The sequence below is a fragment of the Marmota flaviventris genome, chromosome 15 (assembly GCF_047511675.1).
Source record: "Marmota flaviventris isolate mMarFla1 chromosome 15, mMarFla1.hap1, whole genome shotgun sequence".
Lineage (NCBI taxonomy): Eukaryota > Metazoa > Chordata > Mammalia > Rodentia > Sciuridae > Marmota > Marmota flaviventris.
In genome coordinates this window covers 62,853,386-62,868,474 of record NC_092512.1, presented here as the reverse complement: position 1 = coordinate 62,868,474, position 15,089 = coordinate 62,853,386, and the positions used below count along the sequence as shown (strand labels likewise).

Here is a 15,089-nt window from a genome sequence, read left to right as displayed (position 1 = left end):
ACTGCGCCGCCGGAGTCCCCACGCGAGGATGCTGCGGTGAGCGCGGCCGGACGCCGCGGGGCCCCTGGGGCGCAGAGTCAGGATCTCGGCCGCCCAGCGGCGCCGCTCGGGAAGCCAGGCCGCAGCTGCGCGCTCCAGGAAGGCCGCCCCGTCCGCCTTCCCCGCGGCTGCTCGGGACCTCCTCGGCGGGCGGCGGCGGGGCCTGCCGTGCGCTCCGCGCCCGCCCGCGCCTGCCCTCCATGGCGTTTATCCGGAAGAAGCAGCAGGAGCAACAGCTGCAGCTCTACTCCAAGGAGAGGTGCGCGCCCTGGATGGGAGGGCCGGGCCGCCGGCTGCGGGGAGGGCGCGGGGCAAAGGGCTGGGTCAGGACCGGGAGTGGGGACCTGAGTGGCCGGAGCCGAAACCGGGAGCATGTCCGAGCCCGGCACTGGGACCAGAGGCCCGAGTAGGGAGCGGGCGCCAGCCAGAGCCGTGGGGACGGGAGCCGGCGTGGGGACCCGGCAGAGGCCTGGCGAGGAGCGTGTCTTAGGCCCCAGTCTTGGTCGGGGTGGCGCCTGCGGGTGTAGGGGCGGGAAACCGAGCCCGGGCCCTGAGCGGTCCTGGGCGAAGCCGGCCGGGCAGCGTGGGCCGGCTCACCCGGAAGGCGGCGCTGAGTCGGCGCGCGTCCCTTGCGAGCCCGGGAGCCTGGCGTTCGCTGGGGAGCGCAGCTAAGCCGGCTGGGCTCACTTCCCCTCTTCCTCACACCCCGAAACGTCCCTGTCCGGGATCAGGTGCGAGCACTGGGCGCCGCGCAGCCTGGCGACCGTCCCCACTTGCACTGGGGTGACGCTGACCTCCCAAGGCACCGCTTCTGTTTCTCCGAACCAAAAAATGCAAGCCCAGCTCCCTGCCACAGTGAGCCGAAGGGAGGGCTACCCGAAAGGCCTCAGTCTGAGAAAAGCCGGGTCCTCCCTGCCACCCCCTGCTCCGCAGACATCTCCCCAGCAGTGGGCTAGTTGTTCTGGGGCTCTCCGTTCCCAAGCGCAGGTCGAGTGCTTTTCACCCGCGTTCCCCTAAGGGTTTAGAGTATCACAACAGTGCGGTTTCTGAGTTTCTCATCCCATCCCCAGAATTCTCTTTTAAGAAAGTTCACTTAATTTTCATCTTAGAGTAATTTTGATTTGCATTTCTCTAATTACTAGAGATGTTGAACACTTTTTTCATATATTTGTTGATGGATTCTATTTCTTCTTCTGAGAAGTGTCTGTTAAAAGTGTTAGCGAGGATGTGGGGAAAAGGCACACTCATACATTGCTGGTGGGGCTGCAAATTGGTGCAACTACTATGGAAAGCAGTATGGAAAATCCTGAGAAAACTTGAAATGGAACCACGATTTGACCCAGCTATTTCACTCCTTGGTCTATACCCTAAAGACGTAAAAAACAGCATGGTTAGAGTAACACAGCCACTTCAATGTTTATAGCAGCACAAGTCACAATTGCTAAACTGTGGAAGCAACCTAGATGCCCTTCAATAGATGAATGAATAAAGAACCTGTGGTATATATACACAATGGAATATTACTCAGCATTAAAAGAGAAGTAACATTATGGCGGGGCCCAATGTTTTCTCTGATAAGTGGATGCTAATTCATATGGGGGGCGTGGGGAGTGCATGGGATAAGTAGTGGAAATTTAGATGGGGCAAATGGGGGCAAAGGGTAGGAAATATCATGGGATGAGATGGACATCATTACCCTAGGTATATGTATGATTGCAGGAATGGTGTGACTCTACTTCATGCATAATCAGAGAAGTGAAAAATTGTGCTCCATTTGTATACAACAAATCTAAGAGCTTTCTACTGTCATGTATAACTTATTAGAACTAGTAAGTAAATAAATAAATTTAAAAAATAAAAGAAAGTTCACTCAGGCTCTTCCTAATGCTTGCTGGTGACCAAAACAACTCTTCTGATTTCTCAGGTTTGTGGTCCTAGCCAAGTGCCAAAAGAAACTCTTGGTAAATCATTTTGCAAACACAGTTTTGGTTGTGAGAATTACAGTTATCTCCTAGTGCTGCCAGCCTGTCAAGTTGTCTCAGAGCGGATACCAGGAAAGCAGATTATACATGCAAGTATAAGTATAGCTGAATATGTACAATTTTTGTAGAATCTGCACCTGTACATCTGTAGGTGTTGACTCAATCCCTTCCATCCAAATATTCGTACTTCTCTAATCTGTAATGTTGGTCTCTCCAGATTACTTAGTGTGAAATTTCATTTCTGTCCTGTGAAGAAGATAAACAGAAAACATTGGATTTGGCTCTCAAAAGCTTTTTTTTTTTTGGGGGGGGGGGGTTGATGAGGTTTTAGTCACAGAATATTTGTCTGTTAAATAACAATTGGGCCATAACTAAAATAACTCACACTCCCTATTTATAAGGCCTGTTTCTTATAGAAAGGTTAATACCAACAATATCAAGACTTGCTGGTGCTCTGTATTAAATAGATGAAAATCCAAATGAACATTGTCAGAACTTGGAAACACTTGAATTACTGTCACGTTTTATGTCCCGAGGGTCATATATAATAATTGTATGGCTTCTTTGATATATACGAAAACTTGTTTTCTTTAGTTCTGCCTCTTATTTGATGGAAATAATTTGTTTACTTTGGTTAGTTTATACAGCTCTGCAGTTTTACAAAAATCTTCTGCACTTGCTGTTTCCATGTATAGGCAGTTTTGTTGATGTCCAATGATCAGAAAACATTACAGCTAGCAATCTTGGGAGTTAAGAGTTCTCACAACCAAAATATTTATCAATCAGGATACATCAGCCATCCCTGAGTGTCAGTAATTTGGAAACTTTGTGGAACATGTTTTATATTTATTTGGATTCTACTTACCTCCCAAATTTCTTAAATCTCTGCTTAATGGCTTTGCATCCTTGCACTGATGGATATACTCTAAAGTAGGGTGTTATTCATAGAATATTGATTTGAACTATAGGAACTGCTGATAATGAGGTATGGACTGGAATCAAGCAGTCTCTTTATAAGTCCTTGAATTCATCTGAAAAGCAAGAGAATTTTAAACATTTATGAAGTCCCAAATTTACCATTTCTGCAAAGTTTTTTTTTTTTTTTTTACTTATTCTTTTGCAACAGTAAACACATATTAGCAAGATTCATGTAGACCATCGGCTTGGGCGTATCTAAGATACTTGTTACTTTCTCTGGGAAATTTGAGGTTATCCATGAGTGGCCTCATCTCTTCTTTATGAGCTCATTGGCTTATCTCATGCTAATTTAGGGATTTTAGATTTCTACAGCTAATAAATTATGACCCCAAACAAAAAAATAAATTTAAAGTTAGTATTTTTTTTCTTACATTGATGCTGCCAAATTTAGAGGAGGTGATAGTTTTTATAAAAGCAGAAGCAGAGAGATTGTTTGGGAGATTCTTTCATTGGTGGTAACAGAAGGAATGGAGAACATTGGAATGATTCTGGATGTTTATAGGAAGTAGAATGGACAGGTTCAATGTGGTATATTGCATCTAAAAGGTGACAGAGGAAGAATCCCAGTTAGGAAATTCAGATAAAATACAAGATACACAGTTAAGTCATATTTCAGGTAAGTAATTTTTTTTTTTTTAGTATAAGTATATCCCATGCAAGATTTGGGATATACGTATAGTAAAATATTTTACTATAAATTTTTTGTGTAAGTATGTTGTTTATTTGAAATTCAAATTTAACTGGGCATTGTGTATTTTTATTTGCTAAACATGGTAATCCCACCCTTAGACTTCTCAAGAGAATAACTACACAATTGGCCATTTGTTAGTGATGTTTGTAAAGAAATGCTTTGATAATTTTCTGAATTAGGAAACAGACACTTGGCCATTCTGGTTAAGATTTAGATGGCAGGAGCCATATTAATTTACTAGTTGTTAAAAATGTCCTGTACAAGTGTTGATGAAGATAAATGAAAAAAAATTAAATGACAATTCACATGATTTCCTTGGAATTGTTAGGAATGGCAGATGTGGTCAGTGGGTTAGCAGATGAGGATATTTTGAAACTGCTACTATTTAAATATTTCTATTTTAAGATTTAGTATTAGATTAATTATTATTATTTTTTTTGTCTTCGTGTCTAGCTGTGGTGGAGGGACTACACTGATTTTATATTAAGTTATGCAGAATTTTACGTAACTGAAGCATAGTCTTCTGAGACACAGTCATAGTTTTATCTCCATAATGTTACAGAATAAATTAGTTGTGGTTTGTATACAGTCATTTTAGGAGAAAACATTAGTGATCTTAATTCTCTGTTGGATACCTACATAATTACATTCATAGTTTTACAGGCATTTCTAAGACTTTGCTTTAGACATTGCATGGGTATATAATTATCTTGGTTATGCTGATATTAAGTTCTTTTACTCAACATGTTTGTTTAATCAATTGGGCCTGTATTCATTATATTACAAATACATTGAGCCAGGTATAGCCACACAGGCCTATAATTCCAGCTGCTGGGGGCAGGGCTGAGGTAGAAGGATCATCAAGTTCTAGTTCAGCCTTGGCAATTTGGCTAGACCCTGACTCCAAACAAAAGAACTAAAGAAAAGTTTGGGAATGCAGCTCAGAGTTAGAGTATTTGCCTAGTATGTTTGAGGCCCTGGATTCAATCCCCATACTGCAATATAAATAAAAAACACTTGTAAAGACAACATGATTTATTATACTCCTGTTTAATCTTTCATTTCTGGTGGGTCACCCCGGTCCTTTAATATTTCTTCATGGGATATGACAGGTATTGAAAAGGAAAATTGCAGAATCAACAATTAGTTAGGAAGGCTGATCAGTTGTAAGAAATCTGCCTAACATAAAGAAATAGGGTTCATTTTTTTTCTCCCATTAAAAAAAAAAACAGGAGAGACATAAATATTACAAATATTGTAACTGAGAATTTCCATTAATCTTACCCCAAATGAATATTAGCTATACCCTTATTTTTTATTCTCCCACATTAACTTCTTCCAAAATGGCTATTATTGAGAAGGCACAAGAATTGACCCATAAATAGATTTTGAGTGTGTTTTCTGTATGATTTGCATTTAAAAATGTCTTTAAAAATGTATAAATGGCCATGTAAGGATTCAGTGCTTGGTTTCTTCTAAATACCATTGTGATTTCATCTTTTACCTGTCAGATATTTAGAAACGCATCATAAAATTTCCAACTCATAGATTTCAAAAATTTCTTGGTTATTACTTATGCATGATTGATTGATTGATTATGGCAAAGGAGATAGAACCCAGGAATTCCAGCATGCTAGGCAAACTCGTTACCACTGAGCTACACCCCCTAGCCCTTGTGTTTTTTTAACTTGTATCTCATGAATAGCTTAGAAATGTTATTTTCTTGGTGAAGTAAATCTTTTATGAACATACAATGACCTCTTTGCATCAATTAATGATTTTTTTTATTTTGTCTTATATTAATATATCTATGTCAGGTTTCTTGCAGGTTATTTGTATTAGATAGAATTTTCCATTCTTTTAACATTTCTGTGCCCTTAATTAGGCATTTTTTTAAATAAATGGCTTACACTTTAACTCTTTTTTGAAGCTTTTAAAAATTTTAATATACTTTATATTGCAAAACTTTTCAGATAAAGATAATTTAAAGGCCTATAGCAAATACACCAGAATATTATAATAGTCAATGTATGAAGAACTCTTCTAAGAAGAGTTAAAAAGATGAACACATCAACAGAAAAATGGCAGAGAACAACAAACAGAAAATGGAAAGAAACTATCACTTATTTCCAGTAAAAATATAAAAACTTATTTTCCAACCTCACTACTAATCAGAGAGAGGCAATTTACTATCATAAAATAGGATTTGTTATCGAACAAATCTGAAAAGATTGTTCAAAGTGAGAGTGTGTAATGTCAATAATGCTTTGACAAGAAAGACACTCATTTACTGCTGATGGCGGTGTGAATTGAAAAAGAAATTACAGAATGCAGTTTGGCATTTTTATGCTTTTCTGTATTGCTTGAATACAGTGATCCTTTTATTATTTTATTATAAAAATACTTTATTTAAAAATACATTTTGACAATGATTTTTTTCTAATTTTGATAATTTTTATCTTAAATTAGTCCAGTTGTATGTATTATTGTTATTACAATATTATTATTGTAATAATAATTTTAATTTTACTCTTGTATCTTTTTTCCCCTTTTTCTTCTTTGAATTAAAGAAGAAAATAAAGAAGTAAAGTACCCTTGCTCTCTTTCATTTTTCCCTGACGAGTATGGAAGGTATAAATTTTATTTCTAGTTTTCTAGGGCTTTCCTCCTGACAGTATAAGGCTCTCAGAACATGTATTTCTGTTTTTCTAGGGCTTACCTGATATTTTACCCTCCTAACAGTATAAGGATCTTGGGTACCTAATTTCTGTTTTCCTGTTCCAAATTTTAAACTGATGTTTGGTATTTTTTATTTTTACTTAAAGTCTATACATTAAGCTTTCTGATTGTCCAGCTAATGCTTCTAGAGTTTTGCATACTTATTTACCCTTCTCTTTGTTCAGCATTCCTACTTATATGTCATATCTTTCTTATGAAATTATTTTTTCTTTCCTAAAGAGTATCTTTCAGAAGTTCCTGAAATCAGAGTCCTATGATGTAAACTGCTTCTGTTTTTGTCTGTCTGAACATATTCTTATTTTGTCCTTCTTTATATCAGTTTTGTTAGATTTATCATTTTCTCAGCATTTTGAAGACAGTGTAAAGGCAAATGATCAGAGAATATTGCCCCAGACTTGCTGGAGCATTGTTTTGAAGAAAGGAATCAGGGAAAAAGAAAAAAAATTCAGCAGCAGCTTGTTTTGGTCCTCCTGGGACAGCACACAGTTACCTGGCTGGGCCAACCTCAGGCTCTCAGAGACTCCAGGAGAGGCCAAGGACTAGGAAGCAGTAGGGCTATGCTGTGGGGAAGCCTTGGTTCAACTGTCCAGCTCTGCGTTTGTGACTATGGGCTGTCCTTGCCCAACAGCTTGTTGGGGGGCCAAGTCGGTATGATGTCACAGGGTAGGAACAGGATTTGTGGCATCAGTGTTCATGGTTTGGTGGGGAAGAACTGGTACTTTTCCTGGGATGATTAGGGCCCTAGGGTCCAAGCCTGTGACTGCCTTAAACCCACAGCCACAGCAGGATCAGGATTCAGTGGAGCTTTTCAAGAGGTCACCTTTGCTTCTGGGACAGCAGCTTGCAACAAACCAGTACTACTCAAGTCTGCTCTTTCAAGTAATCTGTCTTTTCTCTAGCTACTGCTAAGATCTCATCTTTGTAGTGTTTTGCTGTTTGTCTAGATACAGATTTCTTCATTTATAACTGCTTGGGGTTCCTAAAGCTGAAATAGTTTTGGAAAATTGGGGGCTAGGCCTCTAGGAGTATTGCTTTTTCTTTATTCTTTTATGGTTCAATATACCTCTTTAATATTTGTCATCATTATTTTTCTTTTGTGCATTATGGATTATTTAAACCCATTCTACATTTGACTAATTTTCTCTGAAACTGCCTAATTTGGTGTTAAACCCATTATTTAAAATTTTAATTTCAGTTACTTTTAAATTTCGAATTCTTTTTGTTTCATTTTAATAACTGCCTGGTCATTTTATCTTTTTAAACATAACTATAGAATAACCAGCTTCAGATTATGGACTATTTTGTGGCCTTTACAGGTTTAATTAAGTAATTTGTTGCTTCCTTGACTCTTAATCAGTAATATGTTTTATAATTTTTCATCGTGGCTTCTTGTTCCTTGGAAATATTTCCTCAAGAAGTCTCCCAGGCCTAAGTGTAAAGTGTATTTTTTCCAGAAAGTTTGCATGTGTTTTTGTTTGGGAAGGGAGAGGGAGCCCATTCATTTCTCTTGGGTTTTATTTTACTGTGCCCTTTGGATTGGCCTCTAATAAATTCAGGCTGTTTCTTGAAGGATTAGGCAAAGCCCCAAGTGAAAAAAAGACTTTCCCAATGCGAGCTGACTTTACAGGATATCTACTTGAGTTTATTTTGTACTTCCAGGACTCTCCCTTACTTGTTAATCCGCTCAGCCAAGGATTCAAAAAGATTTTTATAATAATTTTTCTAGCAATTTCAGAACATCTATAGTGAGATTGTTCTTTAGACATTTGAACTGCTATCTTGCCTGAAATAAAATTCCTACTTACTTTGTTAAGCTCAGGTTTATTTAGCAAATCCATAGTTTCACTGGTTAAGTAGAGAATCTAGTCTGTATCTCCCCTCAATTTTATGTTGCAGAACATAAGGCCTACGTAAGTGATTTGACCAAGGTCAAACAGCTGAGCTAAGGCCAGCACTAATATTCTCTCATCTAAGGTCAGCCCCTTTTCCAGTGTAACATACTGCTCTGTTTTAAATATGCGGCCTGTGGACTACTGGCCTGTGCTTATTTTCATGGTTTCCCAGTTTAGAATGATTCTGGAATGGTTGAAATCTGGTTTACGTGGGTATTGGAATCTTTGTCTCCTGGCAAGCAGCAGGAACATACCTAGAACTTGTTAGACTTATGAAATCTCAGCCACCACTCCCCCAGATCTACATTGGTATCTGCATTTAACAAGATTGCCCAGAGGACTACAAGTATGAGAAGCACTGTTCTACATAACAGCAAGTGTGCATTCACCCTGGTTTTGTTTTGTTTTGGTTTACTTGTTTGTCCTTCAACCATAGTTCCTTCTTTATTTTCACAGTGTAGATAAGGCTTGTGAAACATCCTGTCTTGGGTTATGACCCTTGCGAAAATTGAAAGACTTTGAGAGCATAGGTAAATGTTTTTTAGCTTTCTCTCAAGATTGTTGAATATTGGGATTAGAAAGAAACAACTGGCTTTTTGGTGGTGTCAATGAAAGTCATTTTGATATAGAACTGTCTTGGCATCCACACAAGTCAGGAGAATATCATTTTCCTAGAGTCTGACTGGATGATAGGGCTTAAACTTACTACTGAAGGAGGTCTAAAAAGGATAGGTGAAACAGTGAATTTGGATGTTGGAGGATAGTACCTCTGAGATGAAGTGCTTCTCTAGGGAAGGAGTGGCTAGTAATTTCCATGAAAAAAAGTACTTAATCACTCAGAGGTTCCTATACAAATATGTAGAATACGACTAATAAAATGAGCCAAGGTTTTATTATAAAGGAGGATTAGTATGTGTGTTAGATGTTGCTGAAACTTGGTAGGACCAGACTCAAGTACTAAAAAACTATGTATTTACATAAAAGGAAAGACCTTTTAGCAGGAGAGACAGTGATCTCTGAGTGAAAGGAAGATATGATACATCTTTACAGGAATTCATGACCAGAAGGAAAAAGCCCAGAGAACACATTGGAAAGAGGAACAAAGGTAACATAATTGTATTCATTTGTTATAGGTCAAGTTAGTGGGTGGAAAGAAATGGCAGATGGGTACCTGTATAGATCAGAAAACAGGAAGTGGCCATCCTGATACCTGCTGAAGGCTTACATCTAAATACAGTTCTTTAACTTCCTTGTTGAAGTTTTAATTAATCCTAATGCAAACAGCTTGGGAACTTTACTTAATTCTGAACATTAAAAAATTAATTAACCAGATAGCAATGAAGAAGCTGCTAGAAAAAAACAGTCATGTCATGTTACTTATTACTGAAACTATAGATTTAAGAAAACAAATATTGAAAGTTTCAAGAAATAAAATGATAGGTCTTAGTTGACAGTTCTGGAATTTTCAAAATTATAATTTTGAACTTCCTATTGAAATGATCTTTCCTGCAGAATTATAGATCAGGCAAGAAGATAGAGTGATTATACAGTTAGTGTTCCTCCAACCGTACAATATTTTCTAAATATGAATCAAGAAGGTTAAATACTAATGCTTTCAAAAGGTTAAGTCCCACATGAGTAGAGGCTTTAAAAAATTCTATAGATTAAAAAAACAAAAGCAAAGCAAATGTTCTAAAGTTGTATTTGAAATGAGGAAGTACTGGCTTTGGCCTAGGCCCAGTCTGGTCGTCTAACATTGATTTATGACAGAGAAAGGGGTTCTTATTCTGTACTCTGTGCCTGACACTGATCATCTGACTAAAGACACAGGATCAACTTTCTGAAGATGCAGAGGATACCCATGTGCTCATGGCTCCTGGGGTAACATCCTAGGAGAGTTTGAGAGTAGAAGCAGAACTGTTTCAGTGATCTAGGAACTTTGAATGCAAAGAACATGCACATAAATAGGTTTAGTGCTAATTGGAGATAAGACAGATGGTTTAGAAACCACTAGAAGAGGAAGTTGTCACCAATCTCCAGCATGAATTCACTACAAAGTCAAGTCATATTATCTATTCTCTCTTAATAGAGTTCTGACTTATAGGCCCAGAAAATGCAGTAGATTTAGATCATCTGAATTTTGGCAAAAGATAAGGTTTGTTTTTGTGATATCTTAGTAGCAGAATTAAAGTGGAAATCAAGATTGGTATAATTAGTTGAAATAATATTCCCTGAATGATATCTTAGGGTTCAGAAAATGATACACCAGGGCTGGGATTGTGGCTTAGTGACAGAGCACTCACCATGCACATGTGAGGCACTAGGTTCGATCTTCAGCACCACATAATAATAAATAAATAAAAATAAAGGTATTGTGTCTATCTACAATTAAAAAAAATATTTAACAACAACAACAAAAAGAAAATGATACACTAACGTATGGCACTTTGGCATGTTGAATACTTTAAACTAGAGCTTGGAAAGCCTTACCAGTGGCCTCAGAAGCAAAGTCTAGTCTCTAGCCTTCTCTCCTCTGGCCTCTTTCGCCCTTCAAATGAGTCATAGAAACCAGAATTCCTCTTCCTCAAAGTGGGTCATAGAAACTAGAACACTTCACCCCCAAAGGAAGTCATAAAACCAAGGAAGGTCAATCACCTTTCTTCCTTCTTTTCTGAGGACCTTTATTTCAGAGGGGTCCTTCCCACACCCTAGAGGAAGGAATACTGCCCAGAGGGGCCGCTAAGAATCTGGCCAGACAGCCTTGCTGAGTTACCCCTTAGTCCGTGACCCTTTTGTACAGTCATTGTCTTCACAGATGTCCATTGTTCATCAAACCTAAGCACAATAATAGGCAGTTTCCCCATGTCTTAGAGTTTTTATTACTGAAAGTTTCTATATCATGTTAAACTGGTTAACTACATTGGTCTTGCTTTTCTCTTATTAACTTGTCTATTGTTACCCAAGTGTCAGCTCACCCACTTATGGTGGGTGAGGAGAGGTGTCACAGCTCCTGCCCCTACAGTGCTCTTCAGATATTGCTGTCAAGTAGATTATTGGGGGCATCTCCTGTGGGGAGAGTGCAGGTCACAGGACTGCAATCTTGCCCTGTCGAACAGTTTTCTTAATTTTTTATTTATTTCAGAAACTATTTAAAAATTCCAGTTTGGTTAAACCAACTCCCTTGTTAAGCTCACTATTGTCAGTTAAATGCAAGGATATGTGGTATTCAGAGTATAGATGGCAAACACATGACACCCCTAGGCTCTCCAGGCCCATGTGGACGTCACAGTACTTTCTCCCATTGAGCTCACATCACAACTTCTCACAGTGAAGCTTCTCTTACATCTATAATTTGGAGACAGGATTGACTTATAAAACTGTCAGTACTGTTCATCAACAGAATGTCGAATAATTCTCAAGTGGCTGTGGATGCAGGGCTATCCCTAAGGGCTGGAGTGGAACTATTTTATGTTCTTGGCTAAGTGTTAAACATATAAGTATGCTTTAAAATTCAAGTGGCATTCAGCAGCACATGACCTGTAATCCCAGTGACTATAGAGACTGAGGGAGGAAGATCACAGGTTTGAGGCCAGCCTCAGCAATTTAGTGAAACCTGTCTCAAAATAAAACATAAAAAGGGCTGGGGCTAGGGCTGGGTTTGTAGCTCAGTGGTGGAGCGCTTGCCTCACATGTGTGAGGCGCTGGGTTTGATCCTCAGCACCACATAAAGATAAATAAATAAAATAAAGATATTGTGTTCATATACAACTAAAAAATATTTAAAAAAAAAAAGGACTGGGGCTAGTCCGGTATGGTGGCACACGCCTGTAATCCCGCGGCTCTGGAGGCTGAGACAGGAGTATCGTGAGTTCAAAGCCAGCCTCAGCGATTTCACGAGGCCCTAAGCAACTCAGTGAGACCCTGGCTTTAAATAAAATGCAAAATAGGGTTGGGGATGTGGCTCAGTGGTCAAGTGCCCTTGAGTTCATTCCCTGGTACTAAAAAGGAAAAAAAAAAAAAAAACAGAATAAAGATTATATAAAACCATTATAAAGTGGGGAGAGGCTGGGGCTGTAGCTCAATAGTAGAGCATTTCTGGGTTCAACTCACTGTATAAATAAACAACAACAAAAATTCAGGTGACACAAGGATAAGACAACATTTTTTTAATAAAGTTGACTTGCTCAATGAGGAAATGTATCTAAAGAGAATGACTCCACACCCTATAAAAGGGGTTAAACTAGGAATATGCAGTGTCATGGTCTCCTAAAGAAATAACTTACAGTCTGATATAATACTAATGATTTAGATCATACAACTACAAAACAGTGGGGTTTTTTATTTTTTATTTTTATTTTATTTAGTTGTAGTTGGACACAATACCTTTATTTATTTATTTATTTGGATTGAAACCAGCACCTCAACCGTGCCAGGCAAGCGCTCTACTGCTGAGCCACAATCCCAGCCCCATTTTAATTTTGTTTAAAGCATGGAAATTTTTTTAACAAAATTAGAATAGAGCTTGAAAATCACTGTAAAACCCATGAAACTTAATTGTAATAGTTTTTTAAGTAGAAAAAATTTAAAGAAGATCTAACTATATACTCTAGTAAATAGGGGAAAAGTTCCTTATTAAGTTTGAACAATATGATTTAATTATATACCTGCTCCAGGTGTTTTTCATTTAATGCAAAATATGCACATTGATAAATTGAGGCGGCTATATTAATGTATTTGCTAAAATGATGACTTCAGTTCTGAAATAAAATTTAATATAAACTTTTTTGTGTGTGGTACCAGGGATTGAACTCAGGGGTGCTTTACCACTGAGCTACCCCAGCCTTTTTAATTTTTTTTTTTTTTTTTTGAGACAGGGTTTTACAAAGTTGCTGAGGCTGTCCTGGACCTGTGATCCTCCTGCCTCAGCCTCCTGAGTTGTTGGAATTATAGGCATTCACCACCATGCCTGGCTGATATGAACATGTTTAGTAGTTATGTGGAAGCACTGGTTGTCTCTGAAGGTGGTTTGTGCTTCATAGTTATAAAATGATGTCATTGTCTTATTTATTTATTTTTCCCTCTCTATAAGAGGAGGAACTAGGGAGATCAGGAGAGAGAATAAAGAAGTGCACAGCTCCAGCCTAAGCAGAGGGTTTCCAGACATTGAAACATAAGGTAGAAACAAGGGACAAAGTAATTAATATCTCCCTGGTCTAAAACCTTCCTGGAAATCATCAGATACATCAAAGGGCTGTTTCTAACTGTTGTGGGTTGATGGCTCAGAAAACACTTTCAGTCCGAATTTTGTTCAAACTAGAGAGGTTTGTTGTTGTTGTTGTTGTTGTTTAGCCAGCTGGGACTGCTCCCTGCAGAACCCAAATTATCTCTGCTAGAAACAGCACCGGGTCCGAATTCTATGGGGTTTATAAGGGGAAGAAAAAAACACATCCTCCAAATTGTAGGTGCAGGCCAGCAAGCAAGATACAAGGGCTGAGAAAGCAGTTAGCAGAGCGAAAGCAGACAATCACAGCCTGGGTTCAAGCACATTTGTGGGCACATGAAGTTCAGAAGAACAATTTTTAATATCTTAGAAATAGCTTAACATTATTTACTCTATATCACTTATCATATAATCCTATTATCCTACTTATTAATATCTCATAATCTATAATCTGTGATCTATATTGATTAGGCTCAGACCATAACATAGCCATCCTAAATCTTGTGATTATGTTGAAATTCAGATTAAGTATTGAGCATTTCATATTGTGCTCTGGTAGTTTAGCCTCCTCCTCTCTCCCTCCACCCTCCCTCTCTGACACACACACACCTATGACATATTTATATGCCTAAGACATATATACATACTTACTGGGAATCAAACCAAATTTATGACTGATTTTTGTTCATGGATTTAAATGGATGACAGGTCAATAAAAGTTACCTAGTAGGATAATAAAACTGGTTTCTACTGTCATTAATTTTATGAGTCACTCTTGTTTTGGTTTAGAATTTATTTTTGTTGGAGGTTGGGGGCGGTACCAGGGATTGAACTCAGGGGCACTAGGCTGCTGAGCCACATCCCCAGCCCTGTTTTGTATTTTATTTAGAGACAGGGTCTGAATTGCTTAGCACCTCACTTTTGCAGAGGCTGGCTTTGAACTCTGGATCCTCCTGTCTCAGCCTCCCCAGGTGCAGGAATTACAAGTGTGCACTACCACACCTGGTCGTTCAGATTATTTTTTTAAAATGAGCAGTATTTTCTTGGGTCATGAATATAATTTCCTGCTTGTAAGGATATTTAATTATGGTCTCTGGACCTTGTCTTCTCTGCGTTGTCTCTAGTCCCTCAAGCAGCGTTCTTCCTGCTTGCTTTGATGTTGTTCTTTCATATTAGGGGCTGGTGATCCTGGGATCGCCATTTGTGTTTAGGTGCTGTCTTGGAACTTGATACCTGCCATTTCTGGACTTTTGGGAAGTCCCGGGACCTGCTTGGTTTTCTCCTGAGTGGTGCTTTTTCTGAGGTATCTGATATTCTTTCTGGATCTGCTTATTCCTTCCTTCTGCTTTCTATCTCCCACAGATTTGCCCACAACTCTGTCTTGCTTTGATGTCTTTCCAATTTGTGTTAATATTTGGATTTTGCCATTTTAAAATATTTTCATTCAAATTTTGGTCTGATTTCAGAAAGAATCATTTATGCCTAATCTGCTGCATTTAATCTGAATATCTTTAGCCAACATACCACAACTCCAAGATGTATCTCAA

General features: G+C 38.7%; 1 protein-coding gene across 3 annotated transcripts in view; it reads left to right on the top strand.

Moving 5' to 3' along the window:
- Nsmaf (neutral sphingomyelinase activation associated factor) overlaps positions 1-15,089 on the top strand; it is a 55,086-nt gene continuing 39,997 nt past the window's right edge. For 2 of the 3 annotated variants that reach the window (XM_027932820.3, XM_027932819.3), the window contains exon 1: positions 1-298. In XM_027932820.3, coding sequence (XP_027788621.2) covers positions 240-298 — 59 coding nt within the window. In that variant the 5' untranslated portion in view covers positions 1-239. The remainder of the gene's footprint in view (positions 299-15,089) is intronic. The other variant, XM_071602311.1, reaches the window with a different exon arrangement.